Source organism: Solea senegalensis, linkage group LG2 (assembly GCF_019176455.1).
Source record: "Solea senegalensis isolate Sse05_10M linkage group LG2, IFAPA_SoseM_1, whole genome shotgun sequence".
In the NCBI taxonomy this organism is placed as follows: Eukaryota; Metazoa; Chordata; class Actinopteri; order Pleuronectiformes; family Soleidae; genus Solea; species Solea senegalensis.
In genome coordinates this window covers 19,714,519-19,730,774 of record NC_058022.1, presented here as the reverse complement: position 1 = coordinate 19,730,774, position 16,256 = coordinate 19,714,519, and the positions used below count along the sequence as shown (strand labels likewise).

At 46.1% G+C, this 16,256-nt stretch overlaps 1 protein-coding gene across 2 annotated transcripts in view; it reads right to left on the bottom strand.

Moving 5' to 3' along the window:
• Positions 1–2,639: 2,639 nt before the first annotated feature.
• Positions 2,640–16,256, bottom strand: part of bcor (BCL6 corepressor) — a 36,617-nt gene continuing 23,000 nt past the window's right edge. For both annotated transcript variants that reach the window (XM_044052027.1, XM_044052018.1), the window contains 7 exons: positions 15,412–15,725; positions 13,238–13,522; positions 6,375–6,541; positions 5,668–5,813; positions 4,063–4,140; positions 3,755–3,908; positions 2,640–3,657 (listed from right to left, as the gene is read on the bottom strand). In XM_044052027.1, coding sequence (XP_043907962.1) covers positions 3,327–3,657; positions 3,755–3,908; positions 4,063–4,140; positions 5,668–5,813; positions 6,375–6,541; positions 13,238–13,522; positions 15,412–15,725 — 1,475 coding nt within the window. In that variant the 3' untranslated portion in view covers positions 2,640–3,326. The remainder of the gene's footprint in view (positions 3,658–3,754; positions 3,909–4,062; positions 4,141–5,667; positions 5,814–6,374; positions 6,542–13,237; positions 13,523–15,411; positions 15,726–16,256) is intronic.

The window sequence follows — 16,256 nt, the reverse complement described above, 5'->3', positions numbered from 1 at the left end:
AAATATAAGCCTATTTATCGTTTATTAATTATTTACACAGTCACTGCTGTATCTAGCTGTACTTCACAGTACATTGTACTTTAGAATACATTGTACTTTACGGTACATTGTTGTCATGATGGTAAGAAAAAAAACAAAGGAAGTATAAGACCAATTAGTTCATCGCCCTGCAGGGGCACAAAATACAAGCAAGTTATGTGAGAACAGCCTGGGCAACTTTGGATTCTTGTGAGATGAAAGTCCTGCAAACCCCGTCGCGATGTTTGAACTGGACAGGAACACTGAAGTGCAACACATATTTGGAAACTTCTTTGAATGTCTTACACATAACACCTAGTTAGTCATAAAACAATTAATTTCTCAAACTACTGTATATTAATGCAGGAAAATGCAATAGACCATATAGTAACAACCGCATATAACTGTAGTGACAATCATTTTGGGGTCTACTTGATGCCAATCTAATGCATTTTACTGAAAAATAGAATGTTTCTGTGTAGATTCTCATTCATCCAGGTAACAATCTTCCAAATTTCATTCAATCAGTAGTAAACTGCATATCTACAAGTCCAGTTGCTCCTAATTCAATGAGAAAGTCAGTAGGCAGAGTTCCTGGACAGAAGAGCTAACTTTGCTGACCTAGCAATGTAGTGAAATATTTACACCTCAGTGAGATGTATGTCCTTCCTTTCACTTTCATTTATAAACCATAATGGCTTATGCACAGAGCTAAGCTTTTATGTCTAGAATTGCAAGGAATCGCGGAATTGTGGAATTGCAAGTTCGATTCCACCCTTGGCTGATTGTACTCTATTCCATTGTAAGTCACTTTGGATAAAAGCGTGTGCTAAATGACATGTAATTACATCCTGATGCCCAGTAAGCGCAGTGGTTGATGTTGAGTGTGACCGACCTGTACCCTCTGCCTCTGGATGACTCTGTCTGTGATTTTAGCGTTTGGGTTGAGAAACTACAGTCTAACAGGTCATACTGTTTTCATCAGCACCTCTGACAGCACTCCAGCACTGACTACCTTTCAAAAAGCTCTGTTATCATTGCAAGTAATTCAGATGAATATTCATGTGGCAAGTTCTTTGTATATTTTTCTCGTCATTAAAGTAAGTCTTAGACTTATCTCAGAGCCAGATTCAAGTCTGCATCTTCTCTTTCGTTGGGAAATTTATCCAGAGGTCTATTCATGCCCCAAAGGACTAGATCTATCATGTCTCATCTCAAATGCTCCATTGTCTTGTGGACCAGCCAAAACCTTAGCACTTGGCAGTCTGCTCTTTGTACCCTCTCTGCAGATATAAGGGCAGTTAGAAATTAAATTTCAAGTCGGTTTAGCTTGTTAGGCTCGTCTTTGGTTCAGTCATCATTTATGTGTGACGTCCTTACAGCCTCTGAAGTCCAGCTCTTCACGTTCACGTGGACACGTTCATACGTAATACGTATAGATAAAGAGCTGATTTACAGCACAGTGAGGATGTGGTGGAAACTATGCCAGATTAATTTACTGGGGGGCTGTTGGCCAGAGTGAACAACCCCCAACCCTTGATCCAAGGCAAGGATGAGAGACAGAGAGTTGTTGAGTATAGATCCACTGGCCACTTTAATAGGTATAACAGTTCAATGCAAATATCTAATCAGCCAATCACATGGCAGCATTTAGGGACGTAGACATGGTCAGGGAGACCTCCTGAGGTTCCGCTCAAGCATCAGAATGGAGAGGAAAGGTGATTTAAATGACTAGCTGTTAGTGCCAGACAGTTGGTCTAAATAGTTCAGAAACTGGGCAGTTGAAGGGATTTGGGCTTGTAGTTGCAGGATAGGTCAAGGTCTGAGGTACCCAACCCCCCATTGGTCCTGCTCCCAGTTTGTGTTCACTACTGGTGTGTGATAACAATGGGATAAATGCAGAAGTAAAAATTACTATCACAGATTAGTGTGTGTAGAAGCAGTGAGAGTAAGGGGCAGTACTGGAAAATGCTGTTTTGATGCCAAAGGTCATAGAATGACCAGACTTGAGGTAGAAAGGTAGCTCACACTGGGTGTCCTGTGTACAAAATAAAGTAGTAAGTAACTGTTTATGATATGAATAGATTTTTGTATTTTTTAGTGACTTTAAAATAACATTTATTTCAGTTTTATTTAAAAACATAAATACCTTAACAAACGCTCGATATAGCAGAGGCCGTCATCTAAAAATTGTTTTGGACACTGGAGGGCGCTACAGGCCACAACTTCTTTTCCTGCTCACAGCAGCAGCAGTAAATGGGTGCTCATGCGCTCCATTTGCAGTTGCAGCAATAAATTGCATGATGCCTACAGTACATAAATATTCCAAAAGATGGCAATATAGGATTTTGTTGGCGATCACGCCACGATGACGCACAGGCAAAGCACATCATATCCTGGGCAAGAATATATTTGACAGCCCCCAGCAAAACTGATCAAAATTCTGTTCGAGTCACCAGCACGGACACAATGATCGGCAGGAACCAGGTTTCATCTTGCAGTTTGTATATTTATTTTAAAGCAACTTCTTTTGTAAAATATAAATACAAATTATGAGATATTTTAATTACAAAATTAAAACAAAAATGAACACACCAAAATTACTTTACTGCAGTAGCCTCCCTGTTATTTACAAGCTCTGTGCAGAGGGGGTGAATATCAACATTATCTTAAAACTTTATTATACAAACAATTTTGTAGTTTTGCATGTTAAATTACAGACTAAACAGGAAGCAACATTTCAGCTTTCTTTGAAAAAACAACAAAAAAGATACAACCAAGAAACCCCTATGGCTCAAGCGAGTGCTTGAGTCTTGAGGAAGAAAAAAAAAAAAAAACAGGACATCATGTGCTTCCTATAAACACAAATACCACATTCAATAGCACAATCTCGGTACTATCCTGTACAGCTACACACATGAACAATGTGCTGCACGCCCACACTCTTGCTGACAACACTCGGTTATACAAAATCTTTCAGGTGTCGTCATGAGCAACTTTCAAAAGAAAAGACTCTCGCTATTTATATATAATTATTCACTTATACATATATTAATTTATAAAAATAAGACCATTATTAAGTCTACATAGCCACAAACTTATTTATCCTCATTTAAAGGAGGGGAATATCTGAGCAGCCCGGTCAGCCAGCAGGTCAAGCCATCTGTACAGTGCACCAGTGCTGGTCCAGAACATGGCCGAAGCACGGGAGCTAAGGGTCAGGCTAAGGCATCATCATCACCCCTGGTTAGATTTAAAGCAAGCTTGAGTCAGAAAAGATCAAGGTCCAGGTTTAGTGGTCCAAGGGGTCAGGATGAGTATAGCTTGCCAACAGTTTTGATTTTGTCCTTCAGTTTGTCCCCTGGGTGGTCCCAGCGGTCATCCAGACACTCCAGTGAGGAGCCCAGCAGGGCGGCCAGCTCGGCACTGTCCTCCACCAGGTCTAAAAGCTCCTTGCTGTCTGGATGGAAGCCCTCCAGCTCCTCAGGGCAGGAGAAGAGCTGCGACAGAGAGGCTTGCTGGTAAAACTCTGCCTCTGCCACCGTCACCACTTCCATGTGGGGGAAGGCCTGTCGGAAACCACGAGCCGACATTCTCAGCCGACGAAGCACGTCAGACAGTAGCAGCCAGTTTCTAGGCCTAAAAAAAAGGGGAAAAAAATCAATCAATATTAATGGATGACGGACAAGAGGCAGAGAAATACACGGGTGTGTCTGCTGTTGAAATCAAAGCTCACCCTTGGGAAAGGGACACCTGGATGTTGTAGCAAGGCAGCAGAGGTCGGTCAGAGAACTCAAATTCGAACACCTCCCTTTTGTCATCCTCATCCTCATCCTCTGGGCCTGGTGGGTCAGCCAGGATGTCGTAGATCCCGCCTTCTTCACTAGACTCTAAAACACAAAACAGGCACACACAGATCACTTACTTGTCACAGATATAACAATGACATATACAGAACACGTGTGTACTTCTCAAAGCTGGATAGCAATAAAAAATACACAAAAAGAATTAAATCACACACTAATAGCACTTTGTAGTACTCACCACACACAGCGCTGCCATAAAATTCCCAGTAAAGTCCTGGGTCGTCATCCAGGCGGCCCTGAAGGTCAGCAAAATAATCTATGGAGAGAAGAGAGGAGCAAATTCCTGTTATTCAAGAGCTGGAGCCCCAGGGACAGGCAGCAGGGCAAATAGGGCAAACACCAATTGCCCTTGGAGATTACAGCAGAAAAATGGAAAAGAGCACAGTGAAACAGAGGAGGAGAAAGAGGAGGGGCAGTGTCAAGAGAGAAAAGAGAAACAAACAGAGCAAATGGGGGGGCGGGGATGATGGTCAGGGGCCAGCGGCTGTACCAGGGGGGAGGCGAGCGACCGTCTCCGCTGGGTTAGAGCTGGCTCAGTTCAGAGCAGGGCTACAGACGGCTGCCAGGAATCAAACAAGAACCACACACAGTCGCTGCCTGCGCACACACACACCACACAGAGCGAGCGAGATGGAAACAAACAAGCAGAGGGAGCTGGGTAAGCACACACAGCAAGAGCCAAGTGTGTATTCAGCACACACACGCACGCACACATGCAGAGTGAGAGCTGGGCTTTGTGCCAGTGCTGAGGCGTGGGGCGTCTGGCGTGTGTTTGGAGGGATTAACGGCCTCCAGATGAGTGGGACCAGGTGGAGGGAGGGCAGCAATCTCCCCCTCTCACTCATTTTCCCTGGTGCTCGATCTCCCTCTCTGTCTGTCTGTCTGTCTGTCTGTCTGTCTGTCTCTCCCCTGCTCTGTCAATCTAGCAGCCATCGATCTATCCATCCACACTCGTCTCAAAATTCGACGCCGTCTTTCCAGCTATTTACATATGAATCTCCCTTTTGCTCTAAACCTGTTCGCCTTTCTGCCGACTTACACCTGTTCATTTCCCCCTTTCTTTGCCTCATCTCCCACGCTTGTCTTTTTACTAAATCCACACACGCACGTCATCAATTTTACCTTCTTTTAGGTGTTCATGTATTAGTTACAGAGGAAGCGTGTGCCTCTGTGCGCACCCATGTCGTCCTCGTAAAGACTGTGTTTCCACTACAAACACTCAGGCGAGCCCTCTGAACAGACCACGTCAGACTCTAGCGTGGCAGCCTCATGAAAACACACACGCACACATACAAAAGCAGAGTCTCCAGCCAGAGTGAAGCCCGTTTCCACACGTAAGCAGAGCAAACACAGTTGCCGTTGCTAGGTAACCAGATAGAGGAGCTCAGAGGCGGCAGCACGCACCCGGCGGGCTGAGACTCCCTGTCTAACAGGTGGTCAAGGCAGGGGTTGGGAGTGGGTTTAGGTTGGGGAGGGGGCCAGAGGAGAGAACAGGACAGCAGATCTAGTGACAGAGGGTGAGGATTTAAAAACAGAGACACGTACACACAGGTTGCACAAAGGTCAGCAGAGACAGAACAAGATTGGGGGCCTTTGGTAAGTCCTATGTGTTATTTGTCAAAGGATTAATGATGCAATTTACAGCTTCAAAATGAAGCTTTCTTATTTTAAAGATCCACTAGATTTGAAATTCTGTGATTTGCAAGATGAACTCACTTGAACAATTGTCCTCACTTGTTGTATTGTATTGTGACAAGACTAAAAAGCCAGCAGGGGATCTTACCGGTCAGGAAGCGCTCCATGCTGTCACTGTGTGTCATCCTGAGGAGGCCACGGCCAGAGTATGTGGCCAGTGTAGGGTCGGCACCGTAGGACAGCAGAACTCGCACTACGTCCAGGTGGTCATTCTCCACGGCATCATGAATTGGTCTAGATCAACATACATGTATTAATTTCAACCAAATACAAATGGCAACAACACTGAAAATATTTTGGTCGTTTAAATATGCCGTGAGTTGCATTAAACCGTCACCCTGAAGGGATACTTTTTAATATTAACTATATTCATCCATTTCAAGTTCTCTTAAACTACCATTAAATTCATGATTATAAGACTGCCATTCTTCCCACCAAGGATCTCACTACGGCTCTGTAATACAACCAATATTGAAAAATGTTTTAATAAATAAGAGCTTAACTTAAGACCTGTGCACAGCCCTTGTGAACAGACGTCCTACTGTAAATTTTAATATGCGCTTTGAACGTGGTTGGCCTTTTCCACTGAAAACTGCAGCTAAATCTGTCAAATCACTGCTCTTGCCAAAAAAACATATTTAAAAAATCCCCGAATTTTCCTAACGAGCTAGCTCAAATAACTTAATTGAGGACAACGTCCTGGCTTGCCCTATTCAGACACGTCGAAAAAGCTCTGTTCCTATTTGTATTCCACATATGAGACATTGCTGTGTTTGTCTGAGTGTCTTTGTTTACCTGGTGCCATCCTGTGCACTACAGTTGATGTCGGCGCCGTAATCCAGCAGGTGTTGTACTATGCTGAGCCAGCCACGGGCACACGCCTCATGGAGAGCGCAGTAACCGGCGTAGTCTCTGTGATTCACCTCACACACTCTGTTCTCCAGACAGTACAGCACCACCTCCTGAGGAGAGCAAGCACAGAAGGAGAGAATGGTTCAGACTAGGATATTGTGTGTGTGTGTGTGTGTGTGTGTGTGTGTGCGTGTGGACGAACCAAAGAAAAACAAGACCTACACACACAAGCCAGACGAAACACACGCTGACAGTGCTTCCCTTTACAGTTCCTTTGGGGGAGAAATTGGGGAAAAGAGGAACTGACTGTGTTCCTGCGCCAAACAAACCCGCACACTCGCACACAAATGCTCCATAATAGTAAAGCTGGCACCAGCATCAGGAAACTAGAATGTGTCTCAACTGTGTTTAGCCTGCCAGAATCAGCTTGCACACGTACGAGGGTGTGTGTATGTTCGCGTGTGTGTCGTGGTTGGGCCTGGTTGCCACTGTGGCAGCCAGCTCCGATAGTTGGGCTCTGAACAAAGCATAAAAGAAGCGGAACACAGAGATTTTATAGACGTGCTGGAAGCGTTTTCTTTGGTCTCAGGCTTTGACAGTTGGGCATCCAAGCACTAAGTAGTCAGACAGGTTTTTATTGCAGCGGAGCGGTGTCTGCTGCTGTTCAACAGAGGAGTCAGAGAAATAGAGAGCAGCCGTACAGTGTGGTGATATGGGGACTTTCCTAGTCACATCAAAATCACATTGGATCATATTAGATGTAAACAGTAAAAATCACCTACAATTATTTAATAGCAGAGACATGAACCACCACTGCTGTGTGATGAAAATGCGAGTGAATGTCCGTCACACGTCTTTTTTTTTTGTTGATTAAAAAGACTGTAAAGGACTGATATTGCTATTGCCACATACTCAAGGTTGTGATATTTGGACACAAAACAGTGGTATTGAGCCAAACCCTGGACTGTGCATGGATGTTTGTGTGAAGATGTCATTTTGAACTAAAATCATAAAAAAAAAACACCTACATTTCATAAATAATTTTAATATGCATTTATGCAAGACTCATACATGCAGATGCACTCCTCTGTCCTGCTAACAGTTCAGTGCCGAGGGGACGCGAGCTTCTCATCTGAACCTTGGGAAGGACTGCAAACTTCCATTTCTATGCTAATTCCAGCCTGCCGTCTCGTCCAAGTGTTTATCTCCCTCACCCCTCTTTTTCAGCACGCGGAGTATAGAGGGAGAAAGGAGGGAAGGAAAAGCAGGCAATTGAGAGAAAACAGACTGAGAGAAGGATGTGTGGAAGGTTAGAGAGGGTGGAAGGATGGGGAGAAGTGAGAGGCAACACCCCAGCAGATGACAGATAAATGAATCTGTGGATGAAATCTGCCCGCACTGTCCTCTGGGCTGAAGCTGATAATAACACAAGATGAAAGGGTGGGGTGTAACGGATGGTGGTGGCAGTGCAAAATGGGGGGTGCAGTGATAGGAGTGATACAGAGGACGATCAGGTGACAGGAAAGGAGGAAGAGACAATGAGGAACAGAGGAAGAAGTAGAGCGCTGGATCAAGGGAAAGAGCATGTGTGAGCAAGACAAAGTGCAAGGGAAAAAAAGAGAAAGGGGGAGTGGGGGAGTGGGACGACGCTCCAACTGGTTTTCACCCACTTCCAACACTCTGACTGCCGGAGAGAGATTCAGGAGCTCTGTAGTGAAGCTTCCCTCTGGGGGATTCCATTCGCTGTGTGCATGTGTGGCATATGTGTGTGTGTGTGTGTGTGTGTCTGTCTGTCTCTGTGAGAGAAGGAAAGTGTTGGAGAGACTGACGGCAAGAGCTATTGATATGCAGCCTGCCTGGGCGTGCGTGCATGTGTTTGCGTGCTCATGTGTATTTTTGTGGCGCTGAGAAGTTGGTGTGCGTGTGTGGCTGCAGAGGAGGCGTAGCGCTAAAACCTCCGGAGCCGTGTTTAATATCGCTGGGAGAGAGCGAGGAGCTTAGCACGAGAGCCCCAGCTTCCCGCCAGACACACACACACACACACACACACACACTCCTCCGCAGTAAAATAAGACACCGCTCCCCCCCTCCTCTCCCGCGTGCTCTTTCCCTCCGTCTTCTAATCTCCCTCTCTAGAATGCTTCCCTGCACTCGCCTGCAATCAATGCATCACTCAGACGTTTAACCCCTTGCAGCGCTGCCTTGTATGCCGCTCACATACACCAGATGTGTTTGTGTATGAGACTTTCCCTGTAAGATTAGAGCCAATATTCTACACAGTTAAGTTTTTACATGCCCTGACAAGTGAAACGTGCATATGTTTGTGAGTGCGTGTGCCAGCCTCTTGTTAAATGTGCTGGGGTAAAAGAGGAAGCCTGAGAATAGAGTCTCTCATGATGTCAGACTCGGAGCAGAGCGGGTTTCCACCGACCTGTTTTTAGGCGCTTTTCTTTAAAAAACTGCGCTTTAACAACCCCCAATTTTAGAAGATTTGGGTTAAGATTTACATTTTAATGAAAACCTAGCGATCCATAGACACACCCACTTCCTGTAAACTACTAAAACAATGAAGAAAGGTGCTGAATGCTTGATGAAACAGCAACTTTGTACAGGGTTAGGTAGCTTTGTGGTTGGCGAGCTAATTGCTAAAGGTACGACCCAATGCCAGCTGACTTAACACAGCTAGCTGACTCTGAGAAACTGAGCTAACCCAGAATAAAACGGATCAAAATGGCAAATTCTTGAAAAAGGCTGCATTTGTTTAGACCAGAGTATAGACCAAATGGATTTAGTCTCTGGGTCCAGATAGTGAAGCCAATGCTGAAGTGCCTGAAACCTTCACTTTTTTGAATGGCCCCCAGGAGGAGGTGACACTAGACATGTAATTGCTGGTCAATGATGTCCATTTTGTAAATTATAGTCCCATTCAAAATCAAATAGATGATTATGGTTTACAAAAACAGAAGAGTAGAATGACACTGGACAAACTGCTAAACTCCAGGTATCAAAATGGCAGTTTACAAACCAATGGGTGAGGGTTGCCAATTGGTATAAAGGGATAATGACACACTTTCGCCATGGAGCGTTTAAACTGTGGCATGGTGGGGAAGAGTATTTTGTGTATGAATTTTAATAGTTTAAATACAGCTAATAGGATAGCTTGGACTCTGTGGGTGTGTGGTTCCTTCAAAGGTTGGCCCTGTCAAGACTCTTTGCTCATGGTCAAAGGTGCAAATTTGCAAGTCACAGATCCAAAGTTGAATTTTAAAAAGGTCAGTTTGGGTTTACTTTACCTCGGTGAGTAAATCCACAAATTGCGGTAATTTAAAGGCAGAGTTTTATATCACGGACGATGGTGTGACTGGGAACTTAAAATGCAATCCTGTGTCTCTCTTTGTTTGGATCATACAGGGATTTGAGGAGTGAAATCAAAAGAGATTTGTGGGAGGAGAATAAATGACAGACTGCACCTTTATCGGAGCTTTCAATGCCCAGAGCTGAGGGGCCCCGAAGCCCCGGCATGAGAGGGAGCTGGATGAAGACATCCGCAGAATCGCTCCTCATTACCATTTCAAATGCTCGGAGAGTGAGGCAGACGAGGGAGAGAGCGAGAGAATAAAAGCGGAGCGAGGGAGGAGGAGGAGAGAGAGAGTGGGCTTTCATGTGCAGAGGCACGGATCGCAAAACTAAACGAACATGAAATATGCACAGTGTCGGCCTGGCATCGGGAACAGCGGCGAGTACAGTGCAAGTTAAATCACATGCATGTGTGCAGGAGGTGTTTCTGCCTCCTGCATGCGCAGGTCTGTACACGAAAGAAAGCCTGTGTGTGTGTCTTTAGTAGGCTGTGAGGACACATTTTGAATTAAACCTGTCTTTGTGAGGACTGGTCCTCACTATTTTAAAGGGCATTTTGAAGGCGTAGACTTGGTTTTAGGACTAGAGTTGGATAGGTTTGGGTTTGGGTTGGGTTAAGGGTTAGGATACAGGGTGTTATGTTTATGAGTGTCCTCACCAAGAATGCTGTACAAGAATGTGTGTATGTGTGTGTTTGTGTGCCTGCGTGTGTGCACTTACATGGAACAACCAGTTTGTGTGTATGTGTGTGTGTGTTTGACGTCTGTGTGTATGCTGTGTGTCTGAGTGCATGAAGTGATTCTGAATTTGCATGTGCAAGTCTGTGTGGGTGTGCAACAGCGGCAAGTGCCGAGAGCCGTCATTCTGCGACATATGGAGAAGAACCCGTCAGGATGTTTTTGTGTGTGCGCACTTGTAATCAGCGTGTGAGCTGTGTGTGTGTAGATAACAATTGTTGTTGCCCGTTTTCCTGATCTTTTCCTGATTAACCACAGACATTTTAGGGCAAATAGTCCTCATAAGGACCAAAACCCTGTCCCAGTGAGGCAAAAAATTGTTATCATTAAGGTGTGACTTGTGGTTAGGTTAAGGTTAGGCAATGACTTGTTATGGTTAATGTTGGGGATAAAGCTTTGATTAGGCTGTCTGAATGAATGGAAGTCACTGCCAAGCGTTAACAAGAGTAGTTGTGCAAACCTGTGTTTGTACATGTTTTTGTATTGGTTACCTATTTAGGACCTTTTCTGGCATAAACACTGACTATGTCAGGACCAGTAGTCCACATGGAGACCAAAACCTGGTCCTAATGAGGCAGGACTTCATTTTTGATGTACTGGTTGAGTTTAGGGCTGATATTCAAATTGTTGTTAGGTTACGGTTAACGCTTTGGTTAGGCTTTCCAAATGAATAAAAGTCAGTGCGGGTCCTTATAAGGAAAGCTGCATGAACCTGTGTGAGTGTGAGTGTGAGTGTGTGTGTGTGTGGATGTGTCTCTCAGGCCCTCATATCTCTCTGCCTGTGTGTGATAAGCCGAGAGCTTGCGGCGCTAAAACAGCAGCGCGAGACAAGCGTGCTATGCATCTACAGGCTTGTATCTGGGTGTGTGTGCGTGAGAGAGAGGCGGTATGCATTAATTGGTGTGCTGTGTGTGTGTGTGTGTGTGTGTGTGTGTGTGTGTGTGGGAGCCCCACGGGTCTGCCCCAGGCTTATCACACACAGGCAGCGAGAGACAAGCTTCCTGAGAGAGAGAGAAAGAGAGAGAAAGAAAGGGAGGGAGGGAGAGAGGGGAGGGAGGAGGTGTTGTTTGCGCAGCGGTCAGCGCCTTGTTTGTGTAGTCTCAGGTTTTCTCCTCCCTCCATCCCTCTTTCCCTCTCCACACACGGAGCGCAGGAAAGGAAAAATGCGAAGGGGGAATGAAAAAAAGGGAGCGGGAGGGGAAAAAAAAAACGTTCGAGAGACGCATAAATCAGAGAGACGAGCCAGCTTCTCTCCAGCACGGCTGACTGAACCCTGCTGCCGCGGTGCACTCTCAGTGTGTGTGTGTGTGTGTGTGTGTGTGTGTGTGTGTGTGCATACGTGTGTGAGAGAGAGAGAGAGAAAGAGAGAGAGTGAGGGGGAAAAACAGCCGCCGCCGCTGCTAACCACAGTCACCACGGCACATTAGAGGGCCATTAGAATGCGATTATACTCCCAGTGCTTACCTCTCATTCACACTCTTGCTCTCTCACTCTGACTCCCACACATTATCATGGACACACACACACACACACACCTCATCATAAATGCGAACAACAAACACACACAACTATAAAGCTACCAGTTAATGAGCAACAAAAGATACCCACACCTATTTACAGTTCTGTGATGATACCTCTGCTGGTGATAAAAATTATCACATGTGCACACACACACACGCACACAAGCACAGGGGATCAAAGGTAAATGACAGACACAGTGGACACACTTCAAAATCTGCAAATCAAGTGACATTAAAAACACTTGGAATCAATAAATCAATTTGTAAAATCCATCAACAAGGGAAGAGAAACGTTAACGCTCACAAACAGAAACAACGGGATGAGGGAGAATAAGGCAGTGGGCCATTCAAATTTAATTAAAAGCGTTCAGAGCAATGGGAGTTGAGAGATTCAGTAAAATATACACACGTCTCTTTTTTTTCCCTTGTATTTGTAGAGAAAGAGAGGATCTGGTTTACGAGCAAATGATCGGCAGCTACATACAAAGAAAGACAGAAGAAAACTCCCGATGCTACAGCGAGGAGGCGAGCATCAGTCTGCGTATAATGATCCTGCCGATCCCTCATGCTGTCTCTGCACACACACACACACACACACACACACACACACACACACACACACACGTGTCTGTGTGTGTGTGTGTGTGTGTGTGTCACACTTCGCCGCACAGAAAATTAATGAGATGTGAGAGCGAAGCGGAGGCGAGAGGAGGGGAGTGTGTGTGTGCATGTGTATGTGCTTGCAGAGGGGAGGAGGAGAAGGAGGGGGGCCAACGACAATCTGAGTCACAAAGAGAGGAAGAGAGAAAGAGTGCTGAGAGGAAAGAGGGGGGAGGGAGAGAGAGCGGAAACCTGAGAGAGAAAAGAGAGCAGAGCAGAGCGAGCGAGCGAGCGCGAGGAGCAGAAAAGATGGAGTATGGTGAGAGGAAAGCGTGAGTAAGGGTGAAATGGAAGGAGATGCTACAAGAAAGAGAGAAAGGGGGAGGTAGGAGGAGGGAGAAGTGTGCCGACGCAACAGACGAGTCAGTTTTGGAAATACAAATTAAAGAATAATTAAAAAAAATTATGTTGTGTCTGTCAAACACATGATCAAATTAGGAAGGAAAGAGAGAGCAATTTGGAAGGGATGAAGTGTTAGAGGTGTAAAATGTGAGAAGAGAAAGTGATAAGGCGAGAGGATGAAGCCTATTACCTCGTAGCCTAATCGCGCAGCTCTCTGGAGCAGAGTCTCCCCGGCGTTCTTGTTCACAATCAGTCGACGAGCCTCTGGTGGGATCGGGCGCACCGTGGGGGGCTCTGCAGGGGGCGTCCGGTGAATCCCAGCTGCCTCTGGTGGGACACTGGCCGCTCTGCCATTCACCTGAGGCTGCAACGAGGGCGGGCAGAGCGCGACAGGGGAGCAGGGCTTGACTGGAGAGCAGGGATAATGATTAGGAGAGGCGGCTCTCTTCCTCGGAGCACAGCGCTGCTCACTCAGCTGAGGAGAGAGAGAGAGAGAGAGAGAGGAGAGAGGAGAGAGGAGAGAGGAGAGAGAGGCGGGAGAGTGTTATGGCCCCTGTCAAAGAACAGACGGCACGCGGTGCACACTCACACTGGGGTGGAAAATACAAAACTAGCTTGAGGTTTATGACAATTAAGTCAGTGGTTTCTACAAAGCCAATTGTTATTTCAATAACACCGTTATGTTCCGTTACTTTGAAATACTTTTCTTAATCCATTTTGATACTCCAAATATACACACCCCAGTCATTTTATTAGGTACACCATTTCGATACCTAAATCAGCCAATCACATGAAAACAACTCAAAAGACATGGTCAAAATGACCTGCTAAGTTCAAACCCAGCATCAGAAGGAGGAAGAAAGGTGATTTAATGTGACGTTAAATGTGGCATGTGCGAGATGAGCTGGTCCGAGTGTTTCAAAAACTACCACTACTTGTGATTTCCACACAGACGTCTTACAGGGAATGGTCCAAAAAAGAGAAAATATCCAGTGAGCAGTAGTTCTCTGGGTGAAAACCTTGTGTTGATGCCAGAGGCAGAGGAAATCGACCAGTGGGGTTCAAAAAAGACTGGAAGGACAACAGTAACTCGAATAATCCCTCCTGAAGACCATTTCTGACACACAACACATCGAACATGGAAACAGCACTGATGTGTTTCATGGTACGGCTGGGTATAGAATGGTAAAGCCCTCGGTCAGGCTTGCATTTCGACGGCACCGTTACTTGAGTGTCGTCGTACCAGTGCGACAAAAACAAACAATAGGCAGCCGGTCTAGCTCCACCCTGACCATACCATTTTATTCTAGTAGCCCAAGGGAAGATGCCAAGCTATTGAATGGTTGAGTTATTTTGGTACTGTTCTTAATGGAAATCCAAAAAAACACATGCTGTACCAAACCAAACCGTTCTACTCAGAGGAAACACAGTTTAAGGTGTCCTGTGTACCTAATTAAGTGGCCAGAGATGGATTCTGCATATGCAACATCTGTGTTTATCTATGTTTATTGTGTATGGAAGACACACTATGCATCGCTGACAAACACACATATACACACACACAGAGCTTTCACACCAACTGTTCACGCCCCAAACACCGCAGGCTGGCAAGCCACAATTCTTTAACCACTAAACCAACAGAGCCCTCCGCGCACAACACGAGGGAGCGAGAGGGAGTTGCCTGGCTTTGTGTGCATATATGCGCGCGTGTGTGTGTGTGTGTCTGTGTGCAAAGTGTGTGCCCTCTCAGTGGAATTCCATGTAGAAGCAGCTGTCAGGCTGAGGAGGAGCAGGGCAGGAGAGCAGCGCGGGCGGAAAACAACTAGCCTTCTTTTTTTTTTTCCCTCAATTTTTCCCCATGCTCATTTTTTTCCCCCTGGTCTCTTTTGAACTCATGCACTTCATACACTAGACCATGGCTGCCACATTCTTCACTGAGCAGTGTGTGTGTGTGCGTGTGTGCGCGCGCGAGTGTGTGTGCGTAGGATGTGTTCGGCACCAAGTGTGATGTATAATTGCTCCGGGGTTTGTTGTTATGTCAGGAATGCTCACAAACACGCAGACACTCACAGCGCCGCCACGCACCTACACACAAAACAGCGCCGATGACACGCGCTTGACAATTAAGGCCACAGACAAACACACATGCATGCAAGCGCTCCACAGGGAGTCGCTAAGGGCAGGAGGAGGTCAAAGCTCCAGCAGCCCTCTAAACATTGTAAACATACTTCCTTCCTCTCTCCCGCCCTCTCTTACTCCCCTAGCTGCATAATCAGAGGCGCCAACAGGCATACTGAAACTCACTGCTACTGCTGCAAACATCCAGGCGCCCGTATCGTGGCCAGACAACCTATCAGTGCTCACCTTGTCATCTTCAGCTGCTCCCATATCAGCCACACAATGCTGGCTGGGGCTGTTAGGAGCGGCTTCTTTCCTCTTCTCACGTTCTCGCTCCCTCTGACTAGTGTGTTTGGTCTTGAAGGGCCGCTTGCCCTTGGGTTTGTCCGTGTCACTATGGCGACGAGGCTTGAGGGGAGGAGTGGCTCCCATGGATGGCTCTGGGGCCGGAGAGGGGGGGCCCCTCCTGGGCTCCTTGAGGCCACGGTCACCTGAGAAGGGGTCCAGTGGGTACGATCTGTCCTTCAACTGGCTGGGGGGAAGGGGGGAAGCAGCTACTCCTGGAGAGGAGGGGAGAGGGAGGGAGAGAGAGAGAGAGAGAGAGGCAGCGTGAGTGGCTGATGGTGTGAGAGCTGAGTGGAAGGGGAGGATGGGAAGGTATTACAAGGCCATCTCTCACACTCTGTTGGTTTATTAATGAGCGCACAGAGCTGTCTGGGAGCACAGCATGCCTGCTCGCTGAGGAAAAAAAAAATTAAAAAATAAAACACACACACACCCACACCCACACAAGCGCACACACACACACACACACCACAGGTTTGCATAAACAACCCATGTAGTGTCTCCTGTGCATGTGTGTGTGTGTGTGCGCTCATTCATTGCAGCAAGGAATCTGCTATGGGTTATCTCCTTAAACAAATGTGGCACTGTCTATTTTCAGCACTACAATGCTTATTTATATGAAAAATAAAAAGCTGCCCTAAAAATGCTGTTAAATAGTTTAATGGAAATACATTTCCCTTGTTGCCTTGCTAACAACACAAGAAGGGCCCGATTGGTATACACAACACAAAGAATAAACGGTTCAT